At 56.3% G+C, this 24,866-nt stretch overlaps 8 protein-coding genes across 8 annotated transcripts; 1 reads left to right on the plus strand and 7 right to left on the minus strand.

The window, feature by feature from the left end:
- Nucleotides 1-144: 144 nt before the first annotated feature.
- BU26DRAFT_566921 (uncharacterized protein) lies at nt 145-924 on the minus strand (the record flags this gene model as incomplete). Its single annotated transcript, XM_033833591.1, has 1 exon — nt 145-924. One exon carries the CDS (start codon nt 922-924, stop codon nt 145-147), a length of 780 nt encoding a protein of 259 aa, XP_033681562.1.
- A 179-nt stretch (nt 925-1,103) lies between these two features.
- BU26DRAFT_48895 (uncharacterized protein) lies at nt 1,104-2,715 on the minus strand. The gene is made up of 2 exons (XM_033826004.1): nt 1,755-2,715; nt 1,104-1,666 (listed from the first exon to the last, which is right to left on the minus strand). The coding sequence occupies exons 1-2, from the start codon at nt 2,350-2,352 to the stop codon at nt 1,284-1,286; spliced, it is 981 nt and encodes a 326-aa protein (XP_033681563.1). The 5' UTR covers nt 2,353-2,715; the 3' UTR covers nt 1,104-1,283.
- BU26DRAFT_48894 (DUF500-domain-containing protein) lies at nt 2,716-5,349 on the minus strand. Its single transcript, XM_033826002.1, has 3 exons — nt 5,000-5,349; nt 4,865-4,950; nt 2,716-4,612 (listed from the first exon to the last, which is right to left on the minus strand). The coding sequence occupies exons 1-3, from the start codon at nt 5,181-5,183 to the stop codon at nt 3,080-3,082; spliced, it is 1,803 nt and encodes a 600-aa protein (XP_033681564.1). The 5' UTR covers nt 5,184-5,349; the 3' UTR covers nt 2,716-3,079.
- Nucleotides 5,350-5,681: 332 nt separating this feature from the next.
- Nucleotides 5,682-9,695, plus strand: BU26DRAFT_606794 (uncharacterized protein). The gene is made up of 3 exons (XM_033835692.1): nt 5,682-8,490; nt 8,540-9,041; nt 9,107-9,695. Exons 1-3 carry the CDS (start codon nt 6,178-6,180, stop codon nt 9,532-9,534), a joined length of 3,243 nt encoding a protein of 1,080 aa, XP_033681565.1. The 5' UTR covers nt 5,682-6,177; the 3' UTR covers nt 9,535-9,695.
- A 478-nt stretch (nt 9,696-10,173) lies between these two features.
- On the minus strand, nt 10,174-15,816 carry BU26DRAFT_566925 (uncharacterized protein; the record flags this gene model as incomplete). Its single annotated transcript, XM_033833592.1, has 6 exons — nt 10,174-13,441; nt 13,496-14,291; nt 14,424-14,568; nt 14,617-15,139; nt 15,192-15,588; nt 15,651-15,816. The coding sequence occupies 6 exons, from the start codon at nt 15,814-15,816 to the stop codon at nt 10,174-10,176; spliced, it is 5,295 nt and encodes a 1,764-aa protein (XP_033681566.1).
- An 809-nt stretch (nt 15,817-16,625) lies between these two features.
- On the minus strand, nt 16,626-19,538 carry BU26DRAFT_49249 (uncharacterized protein). The gene is made up of 2 exons (XM_033826116.1): nt 16,846-19,538; nt 16,626-16,752 (listed from the first exon to the last, which is right to left on the minus strand). Exons 1-2 carry the CDS (start codon nt 19,267-19,269, stop codon nt 16,705-16,707), a joined length of 2,472 nt encoding a protein of 823 aa, XP_033681567.1. The 5' UTR covers nt 19,270-19,538; the 3' UTR covers nt 16,626-16,704.
- Nucleotides 19,539-20,693: 1,155 nt separating this feature from the next.
- Nucleotides 20,694-21,003, minus strand: BU26DRAFT_521015 (uncharacterized protein). Its single transcript, XM_033829433.1, has one exon. It carries the CDS (start codon nt 20,984-20,986, stop codon nt 20,807-20,809), a length of 180 nt encoding a protein of 59 aa, XP_033681568.1. The 5' UTR covers nt 20,987-21,003; the 3' UTR covers nt 20,694-20,806.
- A 2,030-nt stretch (nt 21,004-23,033) lies between these two features.
- Nucleotides 23,034-24,014, minus strand: BU26DRAFT_521018 (uncharacterized protein). The gene is made up of 3 exons (XM_033829434.1): nt 23,981-24,014; nt 23,379-23,860; nt 23,034-23,326 (listed from the first exon to the last, which is right to left on the minus strand). Exon 2 carries the CDS (start codon nt 23,629-23,631, stop codon nt 23,428-23,430), a length of 204 nt encoding a protein of 67 aa, XP_033681569.1. The 5' UTR covers nt 23,632-23,860; nt 23,981-24,014; the 3' UTR covers nt 23,034-23,326; nt 23,379-23,427.
- Nucleotides 24,015-24,866: the final 852 nt, after the last annotated feature.

The raw sequence follows: 24,866 nt of genomic DNA on the forward strand, positions 1-24,866 counted from the left end.
TGTCGTTGGGGATACACAGTACAAGACCGCGAGCAAGTGGCACTACCCAGGCAATTCACGATGAAACAACATTCCTTTTTCTGAAGAGGAGTAAGTTCACTGCGAAAGCTGTACTCAAAGCTGTCACCAGGGTCTATCCAGCTTCTACAACGCCGCCCCCTCCTCCCCCATCCCCCACACAAACTCAAACACCCCCTCATCAATCGCAACCGCACCCTCCACCACCCTCCTCGTCCACTCCGTCCACTCCTCCTTCCCCATCCTCCCAACCACCGTCCCCTCCTCAAACTCATGCAGCGCCAGAAACCCCGGCGCCGCCTCCCCATCCGCCTCATCTCTACTCCTTACCTTAAACACTAACTCATACCGCGTACTCTTCCGCCACCCAGGCATGCACGCTACCTGCTCCAGATGCTCCTCTCTATACCAGCGATCGAATTCCCCCTCCGTTCCCGACTGGGGCTGTATAGCCGTTGATTTGATCACTGCGCCAATTCCCCCTCCCCTCCCCATCTTCCCCGTTTGCCCGCCGGGTTCATGTTTCTCAAAAACCTGCACCCTCTGGTAAATCCTAGTGTCGAAATCCACGTACTCCTGGCTCGGCCCGCCCTCGGGTAGCAGATCATCGTACTGGCTGATGCCCGCGAACTCCGCACTCTGAATGAACGACAGGTCCGGGACTGCGTAGAGGGCTAGATATGGCCGCGGCCGAGCGGCATCCGTGCATTTGAAGCGCCAGGCTGCGGCGCAACCTGCGCGACCCGATGACGGCTTCGCGGAGAGGATGTCGGGGATGTGGACGGTCTGGTACCAGGCGTTGAAGGTTGCGTCCGGGAGGGACGGGCGTGGGACGGAGTTTACCCAGATGATGCCTGGGCCGCTGAGGGGCGGGCCGGTGTAGGTTGTGCGGTTGGGGTTGGACATTGAGGTGAGACCGCTATGTCACGCTAATATGTGTGGTAGATGAGTAGGCCCTGGGTCCTATGGGGCTTGATTGATTTTCGATTTAAGCGGGCTGACTTTTTCTCTGCTTCTGTTAGCTTGGGAATCTAGTTTTGGTATGTTGTGGCGAATGTAGCTGTGGACTGTACTAGCCGGAAAAGCGTCTCCGAGTGGAGAACCTTGAGGGTTCGTGGAACCTCACTACCTTTGCCAGGAGTTAAAGTACTCTCGTATGTCCCATGAAACAGTGCAGGGTTCTAATAATCCAGGGGCTTCTAATGTGCAATTCTGAATTGCGGAGAGCTCTCCATCCCTATAGATACCATAGCCGAAACCGCAACTCAACTCTCAGGCACCACCCTCCCCCTCCGCTCCCTCATCTCCAGCACCCTCTTCCTATCCCTCTCAAAGCCCTTCCTGAGCCTAAGTTCCTCCTCCTTCCGCCTCTCCCTATTCTGGAACCTATAAAAGTCGTCCTTGATCCCATTCTTCTTCCTCCGCTCCTCCAACTCCGCCTTCTTCTTCTCCGCGTCCTCGAGCCGCACATTGCGTCCGCCGCCGCGCACGACGGTGATGAAGCCTTCTTCGTCGGGTTCTGATCGCGCGTGCTTGCGGATTTTGTTGCGCTTGTTTTCGAGGGCGGTGAATTGCGTGAGGTAGGCGTTTACGCTGGTTTGGAGGACGGCGGGTGGGGGGTAGCGGAGGGTGAGGTGGGATTTGTAGCCTGTGTGCCTGTGTTAGCATACATATATCCAGGTTACACTCTCTAGAGCCGGAAAAGATCCGGAAGATGCATAGAGTGGAAGACTCACGCTCAACGCCCAACCCCTCTCCACCCTTCCACACAATCTCCCTCCCCTCCTTAACAGCCCTCTGCACCTCCTTCAACGCGCCCCTCATACTCTTCCTATCCACAAACACCACGACCGCACCACTCCCTCCCTTCCTCAGCTCGCTACTCCATATCCTAGGCAGGGCGCTTTCTTCATCCTCCACGACGCCCTCTGCGACAACGTCCGCGTCTCTCTTCCTCTTCTTGCCTCTCTTCTCCTTCCCCTCTGCCTTTGCATCACTCGCATCCTGAAACCGCTTATGCGCCGTCAGCGCCGGAATCGCAGAATCAAATTCCACGCGCTCCACCCTCGAGCCGCCGAGCTGCTCCGCGAACAGCGCGCGAATACCAGTTTCCGAGGCGTCGATAGGCACATTCGCAATAAACAAACTCCGATCATGGCCCGGCGTCGAGTGTTTCGGCTCGTGCTGCTTTACGTAGAGATAGTGCTTCGCATCGGCGTAGGCGTCCGGGAGACCGGGCAGCGCGGGAAGCGTGAGCGGGAGAATAGTGAATTCTGCAACTGTTGTAGGAGCAGTCTTTTGCTTCTTCGCTTTTGAAGGCTTTTCGGAAGCCATTGCGGCGGGTGTTACTGGATTGCGGCGTTGCGAAGTGTGTAGAGCGTCGTGCTTCGAGGTGGGATGCGATGTGGGTTGGAAAATTTCTGCAGGGGTGGCACGGATGCATTCTTGGCACTATTTGGAGGGCTCTCTGGCGATTGCTCGCATGGCTTGAACCTTTCATTTTCCTGCGCCTCTTTGAATTCGATGTGCTTATCGGTAGACCGATGACGGCCAAGATGATTCAGCGCAAGGTCCTGCTCTACATGTCTCGTCTCGCGGCCGGAAAACTTAGCCCCGGCATATACACTGGCCCAACCACCAAAAGCAACATCCTAGTACTCCAGTTGCTTACATGGTGCATTGCGGTACATCTCTATTGGGTAGTGCTATTTAAAGTTAAACAATACTTTTACGGAGTAGCGACCGTTTTCGGCCGGGGAAGGTTATCGAACAAGTACATGCGATCGTAAGGGCAATATCAAACATTGCCGGGCCTCCCAATCCGGTCCAGTCCATCACGCGATATCGCGTCCCATCCCAAGCAGGTTCTGCAAAGTATCCGCGCCTTCCGGGAACTCCGTATCCAAGTTACATACACGCCAACAGCCCGAACCGAGATTCGTAATCGAGTGGCAAAGAAAATCGTGGAAGAACCGCCAGTAGCCGAATAGGTAATACGGGTAAGGCAGCTTTTCTTGGAGGCTGATCGATCGTAGGGGTCTAGTGCTCTTCAGTCTAGGAATCAGTTGAAACCTCCTGGTACTGCCTTGACCGGAGATTCCGGAAGTGACTGAAAGTTGTTCTTGTCTTCTTTCGCTTCCGTCTGCTCCTGCTCCGTCTCGATGTTCTTTGGTTGCAAACCTTTGCTTACATGCTCTAGTCCTTCGATAGAAGACATTGATGAAGCAGAGGAGCCATCCTCCTTGAGCGACGGGGTAGAGGGTGGGCTGTGGCCAACCATGGGCGACGGTCCGGCGGATGCGTCGCGGACAGAGCTTTCGCTCGACACGTTCGAGTTAACGGAGATCCGGTTGCGGAAAGGGTTTCTTGGAGGAAGCTTCGGAGGAGTGGGCTTTGCGACCTGCACGATGCGGGCACGGGTAATCGCTTGAGGAGCTGCAGCTTGGTGAATCTCCTCAATGATTGGTTCTTCATCATCCGCATCATCCAGATCCACCTCGTCGAATGCTTCCGAGTTGCGCGCTGAGCTACTTGGTCTGGACTCATCCTCGGTACTCTCTTTCCTTTCTGGCTGTTGAGGTTTTGACTCGTCTGTACTCTTGGCTTCCGGGATCTGTGCCAATGTAGGACTGGGTGTACGACTATGTCTGGGAGGTAGCTGAGGTGGTACTTGTATTGGCGTAGGGTCGTCCAAGTTTGTCTGAGTGCTCATGTCCACCATTGCGGTAGGTGTTCGCGGTTCCAGAACGCTGCTTATGGTACTGGTCCGCCAAGATGATCTCCTGCTATTGCTCCGGCCATCTATGCTCGAGCGGTCGAAGCTTTTCCTGAAAGTTGAGTAGATGGGGCTTGTCGGGCTCGGATGGAATTCGAATTGCTCGCTCGTTGGTCTTCTATTGGTGCCGGCTTCTTTTATCTCCAAGCCCGCGTTCTGCAATGCCAGGACGCCGTATGGATCTGGGTCTTCTCTATCCGGGATGCCAAAAGTCTTCTCTTCCCCAAACTCGTTCTGTACTTCATAGTCGCCTGGAGGTGGTTCGCTCGGCAGTAATGACTCGTCGACGTCGGTATCTCCTTGTGCGGCTTTGATAGTCTCCATCAGCCTCTTGATCTCGTACGGGGGATGCCTTGCTTTCCCGGCCAGGATATCCTTGACACCTATTCGCTCGCCGTAGAATCTTTCGTTCTCGTCGGTCCTTTCGATTATGATGGTCCCGTCCACTTGGACTCCAGCGTAGAAGCCTCGGGACTTCAAATATGTGAACACGGGGGCTTGTCGTTTATGCAGCTCACTTTCCAGCACTCCGCCAACGCCGACGGGCCCAGCAACAGCGCTAATTTCTCCACCTAACGTGCACCGAATGGTAGAGAAGGCATCCAGGGCCTTCTGGGTATTGATGACGACTACGCAGTCGTAGATGTCCACGCCAACGAGGAAACCGAGACCGGCAGTGTGCAACATGATCCCCGAGGGCGGTGACCATGAACCGTCTTCTTTACGACCGATGAGAATGCCGCTGCCGCCGGCTCCGGATACCCAGAGGCCGGTGCGCATGGTGGTAAAGATGGCGAGGCCTTTCGCATTCTTAATTACCTAGAAAGGAGGTTAGGTACTTGCTCTCAATGTCGCAATACAAAATCCGACTGCAATCAAATCGCTGCTGGCTTCCGTATGCGCCCGAAAAGGATATAAGCGTCTTTCCTAGTTCTTGAGAAAGCCCATGCCTCTGACAGTAGTGCACTGCAGCGACTCCAATGACCCATATGACCAGCCTATGCGCCATGTTGTGGCACATCGGACTCGCATTTGTATGTTTCCATGGGCGCCAGAAGGAAGGCGACGTACCTCTGCGGGTATCCTCTTCAGCACCTTCTGCTTCGACTTTGGTCCTTCGGCGCTCGGCCGATCTTCTTCTAGATAGAAACCATCCTCTATAGTATTGTCAGCGGTGGCTCCGCACATGCGTGGTAGACGGCGTACTGCAGAAACTCTTCAGAATGCGCGCGGCCTTGTCGCACTCCTTGTCAAGCGTCGTAGGCCAAAAGGCTTCGGAGCCCAACTTGTTCGAGAGGCGATTGACTGGGGCTCCGAGCTTGTCGACCCATCCGTACAGCTTGTCGAAGCCCGCCTTGCCGCCGGTCTTCGTCTTCTGCCAGAGCGCCATGTCGGGCCGGGAGCGGCGGCGGCTCGAAAAGAGATGGGAGGGGTGCGGGGACGATTCAACAGACGGCCGAACAGCGACTAGACATTAGAAATAGGGCCGGGCATTGACAGTAGATTGCAAGTCGCACGGCAGCGAGGCAGTGGAGAAGGGACAGTGATGCATGAGCGGGCACAGCAGGGTTCATGAAGGCTGGCGACCGGTAGGCGGCGGCAGCGCCGTTTTCTGTCGGTACGTCAAGTGGTCGCGTCAGCAGAGCTGAGCAGGCTCAGGGCTGGCGCATCAGCTAGCCCTTCGTCGGCGGCGCTGGACCGTCGCGAGCTGCTTTCGGGTACCTTAATTACCAAGGTGGCGACCCCTGCGTCCTGCGCTTTTCAAGCAACTTGGCCCAGGGCAGCAATATTGGAGATAATGCACAGTGCCTGGAGTCCGAAGCGGCATATATTGGGGAGGGCGATAGCAGCGAGGGGCTGATTCGCGGGGCTGGGGGCATCGCTCCGGCGCTGCAGCCTCGGGGGCACGGCAGGCGGCGCAAAAGCATGGAGAAGCGCTGGGGAGCGAGGAGGACCGACGTCGACTCGGGCATGCAGATGCAGACGACTGCACAGTTGGGGGCCGCACGTGTGCTGCGTAGATCCCCGAGCGTGGGAGCGGCGCGCAAATGAAGCGCAGGGCGCTCGAGATTAATCCCGATGCTGCTGCATGGCCTCCAGGGAGCATGGGTGGCGCACTGTCACGTGACAGCTCCACCGGAGGCAGCCTCAAATGCCAAGCACGCGCGGCGCGTTGTCGAGCTGTCGTGAAGTTTATTGTTTGGTGACGGCAGCGGAGCAACCACCACCCTTACCTCGCCATACCCGTCATTGCTACGCGAACGAGCAGAGAGCGCGCGCGCCATTCGGATCTTCGGTTTCGGCACTCAATTGAGCGGCATTCGGTCTCCAGATCCTCCTCGTCCGAGCACGGCTTCGTGCGAGCAACACCGCAGCGCGCAGCCATGTTCCGCGTGCCCTCCTCCACGCCGCCTTCTACGCCCGACTCGCGCCGCTCAAGTCGCAATGTGCCCTCGACGACGCCTGCAGGGCCGCCGCCCGACCGCTCCTTCATCCCTTCCTCCACCCCGGCTGGCGCACCTCCGCCCATGAACAGCCTCTTCGGGAGCTCGCGCCCCAATTTCCAGAGACCGAATTCGCACAGCTTCAACACCTCGGCCTTGGGGAGCTCCCCGCCAAAGCATGGACTGCTGGAAGGCGTTGGTTCAGGATCTATCGGCACCTCTACCTCAGGACGCCCGGGGTCGCAGCGTGGACGAACAGGCTCTGGCTTCCGCGTGCCCAGCAGTCCGCCGCAGGATGAAGAGGAAGATGACGCAGAAGGCTCCGAAGAAGAAGAGGAGGACGAAGACATGGAGGACCAAGATGAGGATGAGGAAGACGCCGATGGAGACGAGGACGAGGACGAGGACGAGGATATGGACGAGGAAGAGTCTGAGGAAGACGATGACCGAATTGTTGCGCCGCGCCGCTCAAGACCGCAGAATCGACTGACCCAATCCGTCGCATCACAGCACAGCGCACTGGACCCTCTGTCAGGCCCTACACTCGTCAGAGCTGGCGCGAAGCAGACCCAGTACGACCTCTTGGGTGTGGCCAAAAGCCTGACCCAGAACCCCGAGCGCACGGTCCTGCATGAGCCCGACGAGGTGATACTAGAAACTGAGCGGCTCATGGAGATGTTGAACGATTCTATATTATCCGGTACGCCTGAGAAGAGGGGTGCTGTGCTGGAGGACATTGTCCGTGAGCTGTTAGCACTCTGGAAATCCTCATCCCAGACCACTGGCCGAGGAGGCTTAGCATCGAGCCGCTCCGGAGGTGCCGCCGCGCTCTCTAACGCTTCGAAACTGGCGAACCTCCTCCTCAGCATCCATCACCCCGGTCGCGTCGTGGAGAACCAACCTGCTCCAGCTTCCTCCCTTGCTCTTGCACGCTCCGATTCAAGCTACTTTACGCCAATCCCGAAAGTGTTGCTTGACTGGCTGAATACCTACCGCTACACCGCATCCGAGGTGGAAGCCGTCTTAAATGAGACACGGGGCTACTCAAGGCATCACAATTTCTGGGACGCCGTACACATGTCAGCTTTCCGCGGCCAGTTCTCAAAGACTCTGAAGCTGCTCGAAGGAGCCAACTTCGAGGTCGCGGAGACTGCTCAAGCAGACGGACTAGTGCAGAACGGAATCGGATACGCAGAACCGCACGTCACACACGCCAAGCATGCTACAAACGCCGCTGTCGAACTCCTCAACGATTGTCCAGCTGTTGTTTCAGGCGACTGGGATATAAAAGGGCAAGACTGGAATATCTTCAGGCAACGGGTGCACCAGACTTACGCGGACCTTCAAGAGTTTGCTGAAGGAGACAGCCAGAACAGGCATTCTGTTTCACAGCCCTTCCAAGCTTCGCACTTCGGCATCTCACAATCACAAGCCAGCTTTCATCTGAGCGTGGCTAGCCGAAAAGCGGAGAGCAGGGTTCCGTGGTCCGTCTACCAGAACCTAAGCAAGCTATACCAGTTGTTGCTGGGTAATGAGGAGGAGATCATTACTCAATCTTCGGAATGGATCGACTCTGTGTTAGGCCTCGCCGTATGGTGGGATGGAGACGAAGAAGATGCTGCCCAAGGGAGTCTCGCTGCAAGTCGACGGTCGCTCGCTCGATCACAGCGCATACGGACGGTCGATGTCACACCGGTGAAGGCATATTGCCAGCGCATGTCCTCCGCTCTAGCTGCCGTCCTCGAAAACACCGATGAAGACTTCAGTGTCAACGTCACAGATCGCTTCGAGGTGGGTCTGGCATGTATTGTCGACGACAATGTAGAGGGCGCATTACAAATACTGCGCAGCTCGTCTCTGACTGTAGCATCTGCAGCGGCGGAGGTTGCTAGTGCTGGTGAATGGTTCACGCGAGCGGGCGGCCTACTTGATCAATTTGATCAGAGCGACCTCATGGTTCTCAGCTACACCGAGCAGCAGCGCTCAGGCGTATCAAAGGACGATGTTCTTGTCGCATATGCCAAGCATCTCACGACCAAAGGCCAGATTAGTAGTCAAGACGGAAAGACTACGAGAGAAGGATGGGAACTAGCCATCCAGATTCTCGGCAGATTAGACGACAGTGTATTAGCCAACGGCAGGATCGAGCAGATACTAGACGACCTCCCTCTTCAATCTGCAGAGCGAGTCGACAAGATCACGCAGCTATGCCACAACATGGGCCTGTCTCAACATGCCGTGGGCATCGCTTTGGTAAGTACTATCGTAACCGCCAGTCATGATCTATCTTGACCAGCTATAGAAATACGCCAATCATCTACAAGCCAACACTCAGAACTACGGCGACACTCTCCTCTACTACGCGAGGGCTCATGCAGCTCCCAAGATCCAAGAAGTCCTACGCGTACTCGTCGCTCACTGCCTTGTAAAATCCATCGCCTACCCTCCTCCCGCCGAACTGGATGATTCATTAAACGCCCTCATTACCTCGCCTAAGCAAACTCTCACCAAATTGTCAAGTCTTGACTCGGAAGCTGCGCAGCTCCTTTCAAACCATCTAAGCGGCTATGCAACGATTCGCAGATTCTATGATTTGAGAGACGAAGAGGTATTAGTCAAGGCTGGCGAGAAACCAGCACATCGGCCGATGGCACGGAGACGCGCAGCGGCCAATGCGCTGATAGTCATCATCGAAAGCGCATCTTCCTGCATCCGCGGCGGTCTCTACGATCCTGAAGTCGAGAACGTTGTCCAGGTCGACGTGCTGCTGCCTCTGCTGGGAGAGGCTCTCGTCTTCGTGAACCGTAAGTTCCATATATACCTTTTTTTCTTCCGGCGTAAGATTCGAAACGCTAATCACGATACGCAGAACCCAAACGCACACTTACTCTTCGCCACCTCTACTCCCTCCTCTCCGCCATCGAAGACATCACCACCGCCCCCTCCATGATCCGCACACAATGCGAAGAAGTCCTCGCGACGACCCTCGCCGCTGCGCACGACTCCTCGTCTAATCCCTCCCACCCCGGTCTCCACAAATCAACGTCGAACCTCACAACCGCCTCCTCGCAATACTCGCTCATCGGCAGCGCGGACTTCGGCTCCGTAGAAGGACAGAGCACGGAGAGCTCGGCGGTGCTGGTTAGAGGAGGGAGTGTGGATGATGCGAAGAGGGGGTGGGATTGGCGGAAGGGTTTTCCGAAGGGCGCGAAGGGCGAGGATGTGGTGAGGCTTTTGAGGCTGGGGATTGCGAGGGAGTTGGGAAGAGCGTTTGCAGAGGGGGAGGTTAGCGCGTGAGGGAATAGAAGGGGCTGGAGGCGACGGGGGGAAAATACCACGGTAGTGTAATTTTGGCATTTATGGGACATTGCGAATCCGGCTATTGGGTTAGCGGGGCAAAAGTAGAGCCCCGGTGGGCATAGTGAGCGTAGTCGCTCAACTCAATGATGAATCCGTCTTTCTAGCAGGCATTTGCAGCTACCACATCCTGCGACACAGTCTGGCGCTATTTGTCGATTTCGCTGTTGTCATACGCCGGCTTTTGTACAGTGAGTGCGTGAGTGAGTGAGTGAGTGTATTGCCAGCCCTAGGCTGTGGATGGGCTAGCGGAATGCTTCTGCGATTGAGGGGACGATGAAGACACAGCGGAATTTGGAAATGGGCTTTACTCCGTTCTGTGAAGGCCTTCAGGTTGCGTAATGGCACGCACATGCATAGATGTTTCACTGCACTTGATCGACGAAGAGATTCGCTCCGCGAATTTAACACCTCGCGTCGCTTGAAGAGGATGGATAGAAAGGAGATAATTGAAGCTTGAAGAAAGGGAATTGCATTCGCACCAAAGAACCCCCGCACTAGGCTAAGAACCCGCCCGTCCTCATACTCTAGGATATATCGAGATAACCAGGCGCCTAGTCGACACCGATATAAACAATGCTAGTCACGGTCCATATCGACATCTACATCCTCATCATCCACTTTCATCACCATTCCATCATGCACGTTCCCGTTATGCTCATCTCTCTTGTCTTTTCTCGAGCCGAAAGACTCTTCCACATCTACGTCTTGCTTTATTTGTACTGCGACGTCGTCGTTAGGAACGGGCCCATCGTCGCACTTGCAACAATACCAGTCGAAAGGCTCGCGTTGAGCGCGCCGTGGAGTGGGATGGGCGCATTCGGCGCCATTGGCATCAAGGGTGATGTTCTTGCCGTACGGGAAGTTGGGTTTCACATCTTCGGCGATGCTATCGTTGCATGAGGGCCCCCCAAGAGACCCAAAAGAGTCACTCTGGCCCGAGAAGATGGTAGGGTGGGCCTTGTTGTCGATCAAGGCGTCGCCCACTCCGCAGGAAGTGGGGCAATCGAAAGCGGAGCGTCCACCTTGTGTGAAGTCGTTGTGGTGGAAGAAGTTGTCCTGCGGTTCGCGATTCGCGGGCAAGAGACTTGCAGTAGTCGGCAGGAGCTGATGCCCCTCCACCTTGGTAGGGAGCCCAAAGTCGTCAGTCAGGCCTGAGATCGGTGCATGGCCGCTGGTCGCGGTGTCATCTCCACCTTGTCGATCGTCTCCATGGATCTTGGACTTGACATTGTCGATGGTGTGGGCCTTCACCTCCAACACTGGGAGCTCGAGCTCCATCTGTGCAGCCTCCATGGCATCTCCGATCCCATCTCCCTCCTTCTTGATCCATTGGCAGTTGCGGAGGAGGCGAGGGCCAAGGGCGCGAACGCTTCGTCGAAGCAGCTCGTCGGGATCGCCCAAGCGGCTGCCGGTTGCGTGTTCGCATTTGATGTGGATTGGTCGGACGTCGGGGCTGGGCTTCGTATGGACTTTCTCCCAGAGGAGAGGTGGCAGACCACGAGGGAAGGTCTCGCTCGCCTTGAGGGCGTTGCATTCCCAGTACATTTGCTCTTGGCCGAGGACCAGGAGCCGGCGCGAAAGCAGCCGCTCTTGTAACGCCCAGGCCCGTGTATCCCAAGCGAAGCCTGGAGTCAGGAAGTCGATGGCAGGAAGCGAGGCAGACGCAGTGAGCTGGTGCTCGATCCTTCCACTGATGCCTACACCTGAAGTGATACTTGAAGTGAAGCGGAGAGCAGAGTTTGCGCCGCCACTACTACTACTGTCCTTACTCATTCCAGGTTGAGCGTCGGTAGTGTCGCTTAGCTGGTCGAGCACCATCGTCAAGGCCGCGTTGCGGTAGATGGACACCATGGCTTTGCACTCTCGTTGCTTGTCGTCCTCCGAATCCTGCAGCACGCACAGCGAGTCTACCCATATGTAGCGATAGCCGACGCGATCAGTGGCTGAAATCGCTTCGTTCATGGCTTTGGGTAATGCCTCCCGAGGGAGCTCGCTCTGCATCGCCTGTAGAAGCTCGGTGGAAAGAGTGACGTCGTTCTCGCTCCAGACATAGCTCACAGCAATGTAGTCCACGCTGACTGTCTTCAAGTCGAGCTCAGCAGTATCGACAATGCGGACAAAGGTGCTTCCTATACCGTTCGGTTGGATATCCACGAGGCGGGCCGGGAGTGACTTTGCTTCGTTTGGCTGCCGACGGCAGGTATCGTGATCGTGGAAGCATTCGTTGAGCCAGCCCTTCGCCCGAGAGAACGAATCAGGCTGCTCTTTGTCATCTGCACTGCTGTGGAGATGGAGCTGCGTACGGCAATCGACGACATCGTCATGGACGAGCATCTCTACCGTACGGAGTTCCTCGAGAGGTCCTGGATAGGTTACCTTGTCGTTTGGCCAGTTGAGGCAGCATGGAGCAGGCGTAAATATCATTGTGAGTAATGATGCGCTCGGGCGCTCAACGGGCTCTGCGCTTAACATCGATTTGACAGTGCGGACGACGGTCGCTTCAGCAAGTGTCGATGCTCGGTCGAGGAACACGGAAAGCCATTCCTGCAGGCTGGAGATATCCTGCCAGTAGTATTTGCCTTCGCGGCCGCTGAACTCTTGCCGGAAGTCAAGCCAGCGCGGGTTGTCGTCGCGGAAAGCGGCGGACGCCATTTCCGCGTATACGCACCCCAAGCTCCAGATATCGGCGGCTTGCTCACGGGAGATCCCTTCAGAGACCTCCGGTGCGCAGTATTGGCGCGTCAAAGGCTTAGACTTTTCGTGCGAAGCCGTATTATCGAAAGAGCTGATACCGAAGTCGCTCAGTACCACATGAGGGAAGTCTTGGTTGCCGTGCATGACCAAGATGTTCTGAGGCTTGATGTCCATATGCTTGACGACAGGTCGTTGTTCGTGCAGGTACCGGATCGATGACGCGAGACAGCCGTACATCTTGACAATTGTCTGAGCGAGTCCCTCTTGTTTACTGGACATCGTATTGTCCAACCAGAGTGCGAGCGTTGTCTCCGCGACTGGCGAGAGCAGAATGGACATCTTATCGCCCTTCGAGTATGCGCCGAGGAAGCGGATGATATGTGGATGCCGCAGCTTTTGCAGTACGTTCACTTCCTTCTTGAGCTCCTCTAGCGCTGATTCCTCGCGGTTCTTCAGAGTCTTCCGGCTGATCCGGAGGCTTGTCTCACGGTGGACGACCTCATCGACTGTACTGAAGCCGCCAGTACCTAGCAGCTTCACGCTGAGGAAGGACTGCGAGTCGAGCAACGTTGTAATGCCCTTCCAGCACTGCTTCAATGTGAGTATCTGTCCCGTGCCCGAGCTAGCGGAAGGAAGGGGCAATGGAGGGGATGGTACCTGTAGAAGAGTTTCTGGGGCGGATTCAATGGGTATGCGTAGCTTCTGTGCATGCAACTCCGACCGGAGGACCGCCGCTTCTGCACCCAAGCCTGTAATTAAACCAGCTGGGAGCGAATGCTCGAATACCTCCAGTGATATAGGTGTCAACGTTCTCGACGTGATTGATGCGAAGAATGCCATGGCATCGAGCTTATCTGAGCCAAGGCAAGAACTCTGAGTTAGGTGGGTCGAGGTGTGTTGGTCCGAACCCGAACGGCCGGTGAAGACCCCGAGGAAGGGTTGCCCAATGTTAGTGTTATAGCCTATGAGCAGCGGTGGCGGAGGCAATAGCGACGGTCGTGGTGGGCGTCTCAGGCTGCAGGCTTCTCCGGTAAGCTTTTCGAAATGTTCTTCGTACTGCCTAAACACCTCTCTCCACAATGCTCGGTAGGTGGACAACGCTTCGTCTCGGACGCCACTGTTCAGGAGTGCGAGGTAATTTGGAACGATACTGTCTATGTTAGCCACTGCGTCTCCGGTTAAGGTCTGAAGCCCATGAACGTACCCTCTGTTGCTCATGCTGAAGATAAGGTCACTGGACTGATCCTTTACTTCTCCGTGACTGTTGGACTTCCGTTGCTCTTCTATGGCAACAGCTTCGACCAACTTCAGCACAACGAGAAGCCAGTAGGCGGAGTCACCTCGGTCTTCCACCGACCGTAGCTTCAGGCGCGTATCTTCACAGGCTTGGGCATGCTTCTTGGGGTCTGACAAAGCCTCCAGCGTAGACGTCGGTGTTACTGTATTGGTGACATCCTCTTTCGCTTTCTCGCCATTTTCGGTGAGATGGTAGGGTGACGGTGTTGTGAAGGCCTTCACGCGGTGTGAGGACGAGGCGAGGCTGGAGGCTGGACTCTGTTCGCATACGCTGGCTTCTTTTAGGACCTGGGATTTAAAGATAGCGTCTCGGGCCACAACGTCCGCGTTATCCTTCTTTTCCACACTATGCCATCCATGCGTTGATCGCTGTTTGAAGTGGTCGGTGGAAGTTAGTTTAATATGCCGCTCCGCGATAGGAGATTCATGTTCACCAGCAGGATTGTTGTATTGCTGGAGCTGGAATTGGAAGAAGCCGCCCTGGGGAGGCTGCTGGCCGCCGTAGCCGCCGCCACCGTTGCCATTGTATTTCGGACCGGAGCCGCCCTGAGGAGCTGGAGGATAAAACGGCTTGTTGTTGCCAAAGCCGCCACCGCTGTCGGGTCGGTCGTTGTTGTCGTCATCGTCGTCCATGTTGTCGTCATCGTGGCTATCGTCCTCATCGTCGTTCCAGTCAAGCATACACTTGCCCTGCTTGAAGTGATCTGTAATCGCGTTAGTGGATGCTGAAAGCTTCAGGAGTTTCACGTAGGCGACGAATTTCTTGACTCGCGTGGGAACTCTCATATGTGTACGCGGAAAACATGCTGAAGGGGGCCAGGCTGGCATTTACGTACCTCCAATATGGTCGATCCGCTCTTGCCTCGTAGTGAAGCGATGAGGACAGAAGCCGCATTTCCGTGGGAATGCCGTGTCGGAGTGTACAAGGCTCGACTCCTCGAAATCCGCAGCGTTCAAGCCAGGGTGGATATTCCGGAAGTGCTGTCTCTCGTCAGTGCTCTGAAGCCCTTCAAAAGGAATTGTACATACCTGAGAGAAGTGATATTTCCTGAAGCAGGGCTTGACCCTCTCAACGCCCTGCCCGGTACACAGCGAACAGATCCAAGATTTGGAGGGGTAACCCTCCTCCTCATTCCTCTTCCAGTCGCACTTTCGCCCATAGCGCTTACCGCACTTGCGTGTGCACTGGTACATCTTATTCGGATCTCGTTTTAACAACTCGGGGTCATTCGTCCGATTGCAACCCTTTCTACCGCCTCGCAGTGGAGGCTGGCTAGCTGTCGTAGTTGAGGCATCGAGCTCATAGTTGCATGGAAGCTGCTCTATGGAAAGGGTGGGGTGAAGTGCCTCAGGAACCGCTTCAGGGGCCTCTGCAAACTGCGGAAGCTGAGGGATGGTGGGGATCTGCTCCTGCGTGGTAAACCCACCGGTCTGCGACTTGTAGGCAGAATCATGGCTGGTCATGCCCTGCTTCAACGCCTGCCCGAACCAGTGCCGGATAGCGGTGGGCGACTCGCCGGTGAGCTGGCTCAAGGACGCGATATGTCGGTCACTGTGGAGGTTAGCAACGCCGAGCCTGGAGTGCTTCAAGGGGTTTCACGTACCTCGGCAGCACGTTGTACTTGCTGAACCAGGTCGCACACAGATCAGCAGCCTCGTCACTGAGGCCGATCTCAGTTGAGCTGGACGGAGTCAGCTGGGTGTCGACGTCCCAGCTCGATCCCGTGACGGAAGCGGAGGACTGGTAAGGTGAGATCGGGAAGGTCTCATGTCGCTTCGACTGAGGGTAGTCCTGTACGTCGAGCTGCAACGGGTGCTTGCCCAACGCAGTGCTATAGTGGGGGTCGTACATCGAATCGAAGGATTGCGCAGGCGTAGGTGGGAACGTGGTGCTGCCCACATTACCCCATGAGGCGCTTCCCGAGGTGTTATCCATCTGCGGGATAATTAGCATGGTACATTCTAGGTATGAGTACTTGATCGAGCACTTGCGAGAGGCTGCTGCATGGCGAAGCCCGTGCTATTATTCGAGGCGAACATTGTCGAGTCAAACGATTGCTGACCAAACGATGCGCCGCCCGATGTATCGATGCCCTCGTCGAAGTAGAAGCCGGCCGAAGTGTTATCCTCGGCGGGCTTCATATACGACTGCTGCTCGGGCACCGCAAAACCGTCAAATTCCAGACCACCGTTGAACTCGCTGAAGGTATTCGCGTTTCCAGACGCCATACTTGTTCCGAGTCGAAGGGCTGCGGTGGCTAGTCGCGATGGGTATCAAAGTCGACCTCAGAAGGCGAGGAAGATGAGTCTGAATGAGTCGCGCCTCAGGCCCGGCCGCGACGTGAGTTTTAGATGCACGAAGGGCTGCACCGGTGAATGCAGCCCGTTGACTCACCTCCGAGCACCGCCCTTGCGATGCTCGGAAGGGCGCAATTAGAGCGCTCGGGTAAGCGAACGTCGAATGTTACGGCTTGGCCGTACGATCCGCGAGCGCTGCAAGCGGGCACAGTAGCGGGTTGCGCGATACTCAATAAAGCGGTCGCCGTGCTCGCCGAGAGACTGCTGCTGAACAGGAGATCTGCAAGCTCGACAGAGGTCTGGTGTGGAGATCTGGTGATTTCGCTGTTGGACGTTGAGGCATCGCATAACGCGATTACAGGCAGCAGCGCCGCCCTAGACAGCTTTCGCAAGGGCGCGCCTTCCTTTCCTCTCCTGGACTTTGAGGGCTGAGGGAGGCTGTGAGGGCCAATGAGCGTCGTCTGTGCGCGTGGCTCAGATGCGAACCTCTGCAGGGGCTGACCCGTCTGATCATCCCACTCGGCGTATGGGTAGTAGCTTAGTTGGCACGGGACTACGATTACTGGCATCGAATATTGTCTCTCAAACCGTCTCGAAGAACGAAAAGTCACCACCCAGGAAGGCAAAGCGAAGGAACGCTGCGGCTGCCGCACCATCGATAGGATCAATTCAGCTCGAGTAGATAAACCAAGTACATCAGACAATCAACTGGACTTCACTTTGATTCAAACGGATACAAGACGTCGGGATGCGCAGGAAGTGCATTGCTCTACTCACCCCCAGGGGGCAACCAGGCCCTCTCAAACCCATTCAACCCCATCAATCCAGATTTTCCACCACAACCCAAACCATTCCTTTCCCCTGCCCGTTCCCCGCGGCTATTCCTTCTCGTCGCCCCCTCCTCCCCTCCCGTCTAGCCTCCCTCCACTCCCTCCTAAGCCGCTCCCTCTCCCGCCGCATCTCCCTCTTCCTCTCACGATACCCCTTCTTCAACTCTTTCCACTCCTTACTCTTCTTCCCCACGCCAGTTCTCCTCATCGCCCTCTTCTTCTCCCTATGCTCCTTCTTAGCCGCCCGCTTTTTGTCTCTGAACTCCCTCCACACAGCTCTCTTCATCCTCTTCTCCTTAACTTTGACTTCTAGGGCGTCTTTGTCGCGGCATGCCTTTTCGATAGCCAGGGAGCGCTCGCGTTCTATCTCTTGGGATGTTTTCTTGCCCTTAGAGAGCGAGGATTCAGCCGCGGTATTGATTTCGCGCACTCGTTGGAGGAAGATGGCATCGGTGTCGGGATACTTCTCCTCGTCCTCCGAGTCAGAGTCGGAATCGGAGTTAGAAGAGCTGTCGGACGAAATAGACGATGCATCATCATCATCGTCATCGTCTTTCGAAGCCTTCTTACCCGCCTTCTCCTTTGCCTTCCGTTCATTCTTGCTTTTCGCCTCTTCCGCCCCGTTGTCGCGGAGAACTCCCGTTTCCTGGCCCGCAAGTCCGTTCGCCGAACTCTCCGCTTGGAGGCCATGCAATTCGACGCTGTTCGGTCCAGCAGCGCCAGCCTGCTCACCTGGAGGGCCACTCCCACTTCCCCTCGACGCAACCCCGTCGCCCCAAGCCTCTGCTCTCTTGCCAAACTGCTCACCCCAGACTTCCATCTTTTTCCCGAACTCTTCGCCCCACTTGCCAATGCTCTTACCCCATTCTTCCCATGGGTTTTGAGGCTGCTCGCCGCCCGGTCCACGGGCACCTGCGCCCGCACCTGCGCCTACACCTGCACCTACTCCGCATCCGTGGCCACCCCAACCTCCGCGATGAGCACCCCACGGGCCGCGTCCGGGACCACCCCAGGGTCCGTGACCAGGCGGGCCGTGAGGACCGAATCCTGGCGGACCATGAGGTCCGAAACCAGGTGGGCCATGCGGGCCGAAACCTGGAGGGCCGAATGGTCCCCAGCCGGGAGGACCAAAGGGACCCCATCCACGGCCGTGCTGGCGTCCTCTGTTCCACGAACCGTGTCCGCGCCAGCCACCGAGCGGAGGCCATCCAGGGCCAGCCTGAGCTGGCTGAGGCTCGGGAGGAAGCGAATGTGGAGGATCGGAGTCTTGTGCCTCTGCTGCACGCTTCTCCGCTTCCGCTGGATTCGGCCCCTCATTAGCAGTCGTTTGCCCCTGCATTTGCGGCGGCCCACCAAAACGCTGCGCCATATCCTTCAACACAAGCGCTGCGATGCTCGGCGCAGGGACATTCGTCTCCAGCGCCTCGATCCAGGGATGTAGCGCTTGTGCTCTCCTATCCGGCGTGCTCTTGTTATCCAATACGCTTACGACAGCACCAGCTCGTTGGCCCCTCTCTTCCGGTATCTTGATCGCATCCATAAGAGTAGAAAGCGACCGTAGTGATACCCTCAAGCCCCTTGGCGCGAAGAAAGCCTCATTCGTAGCATTGATGTAGTTTCGCACCACATCCACGTCCGGATTCCCATTCTCCTCAGCATTAACAAGATCCGCAGGCGTAGTACCCATGGCCGCACACAGCGCATTCAGTCCATCTAGAAAGTCGAGGAACTCGGCGGGCCGGATCGAATGCGCATGCAACGCCTTCGCGTACGCTCTGAAGAACTGCACCGGCTCCTCTGTCTCGGTCGGCAGTGTCTCCACGGAACTCGATTCAGGCCATTGCCCCGGCATCGACATCTGTCGGTCGCCCCGTCTCCCTCCTCCCCGGCCCGTCCTCCTTACCCCTCTCCTCCCGCACTCACGACCACGCCGCGCCGCTCTCTCAGACGACGGAACGCTGACCTGCGGAATAGCAACGCAACGCGTCAACCGCGGTGCATACCGTGAATCTGCATCAGGCTCGTGCTTCGTAAATTCGAGCGCAGTGCTCAGCAGCACCGATGTTGGATCCAGAGGCAATGTAGAAGTCGTATTCCCACTCCGCACCACCCCAACAGGAATCTGCTCACTAGCACCAAGCTGCTGAACGGGCACATTCATGCCCAACCCACTTGCATTTCTCCTATTCTCTTGCTCTATCTCAGCTGCAGTCGCGCGATGGGCATGCACTTCTGCGCCTTGCGGGACACTGTATCCTTCGTTCAATGCAAGCCGGTGCATCTCTAGATTCTCCGGGTTCAGCGGCGGAACGCCATTTCGCGCATCGTGAAGCGCCTGCTGCTGCGCTTCGTCGTAAGATGGCGGCAGATCATCGTAATGTGGTCCGCTGGGACTGTGGACGGGTGTGGGCTCGAAGACATCTTCCGAGTCGGAGTCCAAATCGTCTGGGAATGTGCTTGAACGGGGTGTGAAGGGTGCGTTGGAAACGGAAGCGGGAGTCGTAGACGGTGGTGGGGCGTGGACGTTGAGGTTGGACGTCGGTTTGTCCGCCATGGTGGGCTGAGGTTGACGCGAGCGTTGTCTCTGGGACGAGATGAAGCGGAATTTGAACGTTTGCGTTGGCTGAAGTAAGTGTAGCAAGCTCCAAGTAGATTCAATAACGATTCTGCTGAGACGAGGATGAATCTCGAAAGATGGACAATCCCTAGAGTGGATCTTTAAAGCTTAAATCGACGTTGCAACACGGCGACGCCGTCGCAATCGTCTGATATGGCTGACCCGCGCTCGTCATCGCTCCAGCACCCCGTCGAAGAAGCGTGCCGAAGCGAGCAACAAGAGGGGACGGGGCTGAAGCTTGTCTCGCTGCTGCCTAACCGCATACCAATCGCCTGTCCTAAACCGCGCGTCTTACGCACGTTTGGCATCCCCACCAGCTGATCTCGGACTCGACGGCGCCCCGAAAAGCCGCAGAACTACGGCCGGCTTCCTAGTACACACTCATGGAGAAAGGAGATGGATCCTTCAAAATTTCGAGAAGAGCAGATATTAAAGCCATGAGTATCGAGAGTTTCGAGCGTAGGGAAGAACGCAGATGGCTGCCCGAAGCTTGCGCCAAAGCTCAGGCGGGGTAAGCGCCACTACACGCGTCCCACCGGAAACTATTGCGACGCCCTTCCTCCAACCCTCAAGAAACACACAGATTGGCAATAAATACGAAGGATACACGACAACTTGCATTCAGATATCGTCGACCTATCGCAACGCCGTCACGTGCAGCTCCTTGCTTGCGGTATCAGTCTTCTATTGCCTCGACCGACGTATAACAGATTACGAGTGGGAGAAGTAGAAAGCAGAGAAGTGAAAGTGATGGGAGCCGTACATCACCAAACATAAACCGCCATCGTCGTTTCCGTAAGTAGATCGTTCCGTTCACATACACAGTCTCCGCGCTTATGGTTCATTCCTCAGACTTTCTCCGGGTCATTGATGCCGCCATTCGTGATGATGTATGTCGCTTCCTTTTCGGGCATATCTGGAAGAGCTGGTTAGGTTATGGTCGAAGAACGGGAATGGAAAACATACCAGGGGAGTCTTGAATCTTTGCGACTCGCTCTTCACCTCGACCTTTGCGAAGGAGGATCCTGGTTGCTGAAGCATGCGCAAGAATATGACCACCAACTGGCTTGCGACCATCTGCGCCGGCGAAGAGAGCACTGGCTCCAGGATCGCTCTGGACCTGGTTGGTCATGAGGACGGCGACGTTGAATTCTGTTAACGGTCAGTCCGTGGGAATAGAGACGTAAAACGAGATGTACATACCCTCAGCAACGTGCGTCAACTTCGACAGGAACTGGTTGAGCTTCTGCTGGCGCTCATTTAGCTCGCCTCGGCCGACGTAGTCGACGCGGAACAGTGCCATGATGCTGTCTATGATGAGGAGACGGTACTCATTGCCAACGAAGAACTCCGCGACTTTATTCAGAAGCTCCATCTGGTGCTCGGAATTCACAGCACGCGCGTAGGTGATGTTCTCTTGGGCTGGAAAGCGTCAGTGAAGAGCTCATACGTCGGGAGATGGGTCATACTTGTCTCAGGGTCCACACCAAAGCGCTCCGCAATCTGCGCGATCCTTTCGGGCCTGAAGGTGCCTTCCGTATCTGCAGCGGACCGTTAGTCGAAGCCGAAGGTTTGATGACGCAAACATACCGATGTATGCCACCTTGCCTTCTGCACCGCCGAGATCTTTAGGCAGCTGCGCGATGACGGACATGGTATGGGACAGCTGAGTCTTCCCGCAGCGAAACTCGCCAAAGACTTCGCTGATGCTCATCGTCTGAAAGCCACTGGCTTCTATCAGTAAACGATCGGTTGTAGGACACATAGACGCACCCGCCCAAGATGGCGTCGAACTGCTTGCTCCCTGTCGAGATCTTCGTGACCCGCTTCCGCTGCTGACCAAGCTCCTGTGCAGTCTGGAAACCGCCTCCAGCGGGCTTATTGTAAAGTTAGTGAACATCGTCCACCAAACCATATGGTGAGTTTCGCACCTGACACTTGGCCACGGCATCCTTGACTTTCTCGACCTTTATCTCACTGAAGCCCTTGATCTTCAACAGATTACGGCGAGTGGCGGCATGCACCGAAGCAATCGTGTAGTATCCGTTCGCCTTCAGCTTCGCGATGTCGACGGCACCGATGCCATGAGCTTGGATGGCATCGATGTCAACGATGAAGCCGTCCTGCCATAGTCTGTCAGAGTCACCACGGATTTGATGGCTAGCTCGTCAGGACTAGTACGCACGTCATTGCCTGATTCATCACTGGCGACTGAGGAGGGTGCCATTGTTCACTGCTGATAGATGATGCGAAGCAAGTGAGATGAGCGATGCGCTTGAGTGATGTGTGAGGATTGGGTGAAGCGGAGAAGAAGAAGTGGAAATATGCCCAGGTGAGAAATGAACGCTGAGGCGATGCAGGGGAGGAAGGTGCGAAGCAGAAATACCATAACCTTGGAAGAGGCGAAAACCCGTGCTTGCGGTAAGTTGGGAAGGAACCACCTGTGGCACGGCGGTTGTACATCACCTTGTTCAGTGTCCGATTGATGGATGTTGTGAAGTGCGTCATAGGAGCCAGCAAAGTGCAAAGAGTGCACTGAAAGTAGCGTGAAGAGGGATAGGCACGACGGGACCGGCCGCTTTGGTCTTACGTAGGACCACCAATTCCTGTAAAACGAGACCCGACCATGCCCCCTCAGTCCCCAACCTTATCAACTCGACATATCCTGTTCATTCTCAGCAATATTCATACTGTACACCATCCAGATTATATTCACAAGGTATATTCCACGGAAAGGCCAAGCTATGCAACCTTGCTCGCGCAAGGTAGGGTGACGGGTAGACAAACACAAAAACCAAGGGCAGGGGATGCCAACCAACACAGCTCCGACAAACATATACAACTACTCTCCTTAACCGTTCTCAGTCCTCCTCCCCCATCCCAATCCCTCCATCGACTCACTACCAAACCACCACAGCCGCCTTCCGGGTCCCTGACAAATCCTCCTCTATCCAAGTAGTTCCATCTCAGCCGTCCTCTTTGGCCAAAGGGGTCAACCAGTCCAGAAATACACAGAAGAATGAGAACCGTCGTACTCAAGTCGCCAAGCCGTTGTCCAAAGGTATGATGGTTTCTGCGTAAAGGGATATAACGTTCGTGGGTATCAGCGTAGGATTCGTGAAAACTTTTCTCTCTTTCTCGATGACAGTAACTCGTGATTGCATGAAGTTTGCCGGTGTGGTGCCGAGGAAGGCCGTAAACGATTGTGGGTGATAAGTAGACGGAAAGCAAGGAATCCAAACAAGTCGAACCAGTATATTGCCGCAATTGTCGGGGCGATTTTACTCGCGCCGACGGGCGCATATTGCGCTAGAACAGACTTATGCGACAGCGGTGGTGGGAGCCGGGGGCGCAACGGACGCGGCGGCTGGTGCAGTACTCTCTCCATTTACCTCAGCTTGGGTGCAGTCGCGAGAGATGTGGCCAGTCTCGCCGCAGCGGTAGCAGGTCTTGCCAGCGGTGTTGAGAGGGCCTCCGTTCGGCGCAGTGCAGTCACGGGAGATATGGCCCAACTTGCCGCAGGCATAGCACTTCATAGCCTGAGCTTGGCAGTCTCGCGCGAAGTGATTCGGGCCGCCGCACTTGTAACAGGTGGCCGGGCGAGGGCCTCCAGCATAACCTCCCCTGAAGCCTCCATATCCGCCGCGGGGAGCACCACGTCCCATACCGGCGCCCGGGTTCGGGCAGTTACGGGCCAAGTGGCCGGTAAGGCCACAGGAGTAGCATCGTCCGCTGGTGCCAGCTCCGCTTAGCCGCAGAGTCGGGCAGTCGGCCTGGACGTGGCCAAGGCCCTGGCAGTGATAGCACTGCTTCGCTGCCCAGTTGTTAGCCAACCCTCCCTCAAGGTACACATCCTTCCCTCGGGCCGAGATCTACACGCAACGGGCCATTGTGATGTATTCCGCGGGGAAGAGGGGCTCAAGGAACGAGCGTAACGTACTCTCTGTAGTGCGTGGGTGCGGGCATCCGTTGGACTCGTGTCCAGGCTGCTTGCCTGTGGAGCTATTAGTATGCGCTCGAGAAGGCGGCGCAGGGTAAGGTCTTACAGTTGTAGCAGAGCCTCTCGGAAGACGAGCACACCTCTGTTCCTCGACGTCAGTCGCGTGTCCCTCGAGTTACAGTGTCGCACAGCTCGTGCTTGCGCGACCCGGGTACCGGTATCGAGAGCGCCATCTCGCGACGAGCACTCGCGACAGCGTCCCATTGCAGCGTAGGCGGCGGCCAAAGGCAGGGCGGCTCACCAGCATAGTGCCCGACGTTTCCGCACTTGAAGCACGCACGGCGAGACAGAGAAGACATGTTGATAGTTCCTCCGCGTGTATCTGCGTCGACGTATGAGTATCGTGCTCGGTTGTGGTGGACTGCGAAAAGGGGTGGCGAGCGACAGAAAAGACGCTGATGGCTGCGTTTGCGAGACGCCTGCGCGCCTGCCGTTTGCTCCAGCACACAGGCGGCCACGGGGGGCAGTGGTGAAGGGCGCACACACCTACTTCGTTTCCTTCTTCGTTTCCTTCTTCGTTTCCTTCACCTGCCGGCGCAAGTCAGCGATCAGAATTTTCGAGTCCCCCGAGGGGTGCGGAGGGATGTCGCGCCGAGCGGAAACGTGGCGCGCATACAGGAACAGCAGTGCTGGCGGGGCGCGACGTACTTGCAAGTCTCCAATCCTTCCCTCAGCGACACAGCTGCGTCCGTCCTCCGATCGTGCGGCGATGTGGTGTTGATTTATGGGGTTGCAGGAGCGGTCGAGGGTAGCGTCGGGCTGCAGGCAAAAAAAGGATCTTTTGTCGCAGGGACCAACTGATTCGGCAAAGGCTAGCGACGTGCGCAATTTTGGTGAACCCGAGGTCAGAAATGCACGCGCCAGGGTCCAGAGCTGCCTTGCCACGTTGGACGCCAGAGAATTTTCACCTCCTATCAGAGCCCCTATCCAACCGCTATCACGGCGGAACGGGCCTTTTTGGTTTTTCTTGCGTCTTCCGCCTCTGCCGCCTGCACGCAAGCTGCCTCCCTCTCTATCCTAGTGCTAGCACCCCGCGCAATGACACAATGGCAGTGCCTCCATCTGCCTTCGCCAGCCCCCGAGCAGGCCCGGGCCACCCCATCTCAGATCCTGCGGAGACGCACTCTCCATAGCTTTTGCTTCTTCGGGCTGGAAGAATGCTGGCCCGAGCCCGAAGCCCGCGGAACAATAGCTGTCGTCGGCCGCATCCGAGCTGCAAGTTGCGCTGTAGCCTGCATCGTGTGCTGAGGCCCATGTTGGGTCGCGACACGCTGCTTTTCTCGCAGAGCAGATTATTAGCCTGGAACCGATTCAGATCTTCACAATGCGTAGAGACTCTTGCACGGCTGATATGGGCTTGGCAGATGCTTTCTGAAGATGGACTTGCAGCCGTTGGACAAGAGGCCCCGCGTTGGACAGCGAACGTGGGTTCCTGCATAAAGGGGTAAACGCCGGGTAGGTGCTGTACGACCATGGACGTCACCACCGCGCATTGGTATACGTGAAACCTAATAAAAGGGGTGTTCATGGAGAG

This window comes from Trematosphaeria pertusa (genome assembly GCF_010094035.1).
Source record: "Trematosphaeria pertusa strain CBS 122368 unplaced genomic scaffold BU26scaffold_10, whole genome shotgun sequence".
Classification (NCBI taxonomy): Eukaryota; Fungi; Ascomycota; class Dothideomycetes; order Pleosporales; family Trematosphaeriaceae; genus Trematosphaeria; species Trematosphaeria pertusa.

Coding starts and splice junctions, on each gene's coding strand:
- BU26DRAFT_48895 (XM_033826004.1), bottom strand. CDS start 2,352: ATGGCTTCCGAAAAGCCTTCAAAAGCGAAGAAGCAAAAGACTGCTCCT. Junction 1,667..1,754: donor AGAGGGGTTGGGCGTTGAGC/GTGAGTCTTCCA, acceptor ACAGGCACACAG/GCTACAAATCCCACCTCACC.
- BU26DRAFT_48894 (XM_033826002.1), bottom strand. CDS start 5,183: ATGGCGCTCTGGCAGAAGACGAAGACCGGCGGCAAGGCGGGCTTCGAC. Junction 4,951..4,999: donor CATTCTGAAGAGTTTCTGCA/GTACGCCGTCTA, acceptor ACAATACTATAG/AGGATGGTTTCTATCTAGAA. Junction 4,613..4,864: donor TGAAGAGGATACCCGCAGAG/GTACGTCGCCTT, acceptor CCTCCTTTCTAG/GTAATTAAGAATGCGAAAGG.
- BU26DRAFT_606794 (XM_033835692.1), top strand. CDS start 6,178: ATGTTCCGCGTGCCCTCCTCCACGCCGCCTTCTACGCCCGACTCGCGC. Junction 8,491..8,539: donor ATGCCGTGGGCATCGCTTTG/GTAAGTACTATC, acceptor GACCAGCTATAG/AAATACGCCAATCATCTACA. Junction 9,042..9,106: donor GGCTCTCGTCTTCGTGAACC/GTAAGTTCCATA, acceptor CACGATACGCAG/AACCCAAACGCACACTTACT.
- BU26DRAFT_49249 (XM_033826116.1), bottom strand. CDS start 19,269: ATGGCGGACAAACCGACGTCCAACCTCAACGTCCACGCCCCACCACCG. Junction 16,753..16,845: donor ATCGTGAGAGGAAGAGGGAG/ATGCGGCGGGAG, acceptor GCCGCGGGGAAC/GGGCAGGGGAAAGGAATGGT.
- BU26DRAFT_521015 (XM_033829433.1), bottom strand. CDS start 20,986: ATGTCCGTCATCGCGCAGCTGCCTAAAGATCTCGGCGGTGCAGAAGGC.
- BU26DRAFT_521018 (XM_033829434.1), bottom strand. CDS start 23,631: ATGTCTTCTCTGTCTCGCCGTGCGTGCTTCAAGTGCGGAAACGTCGGG.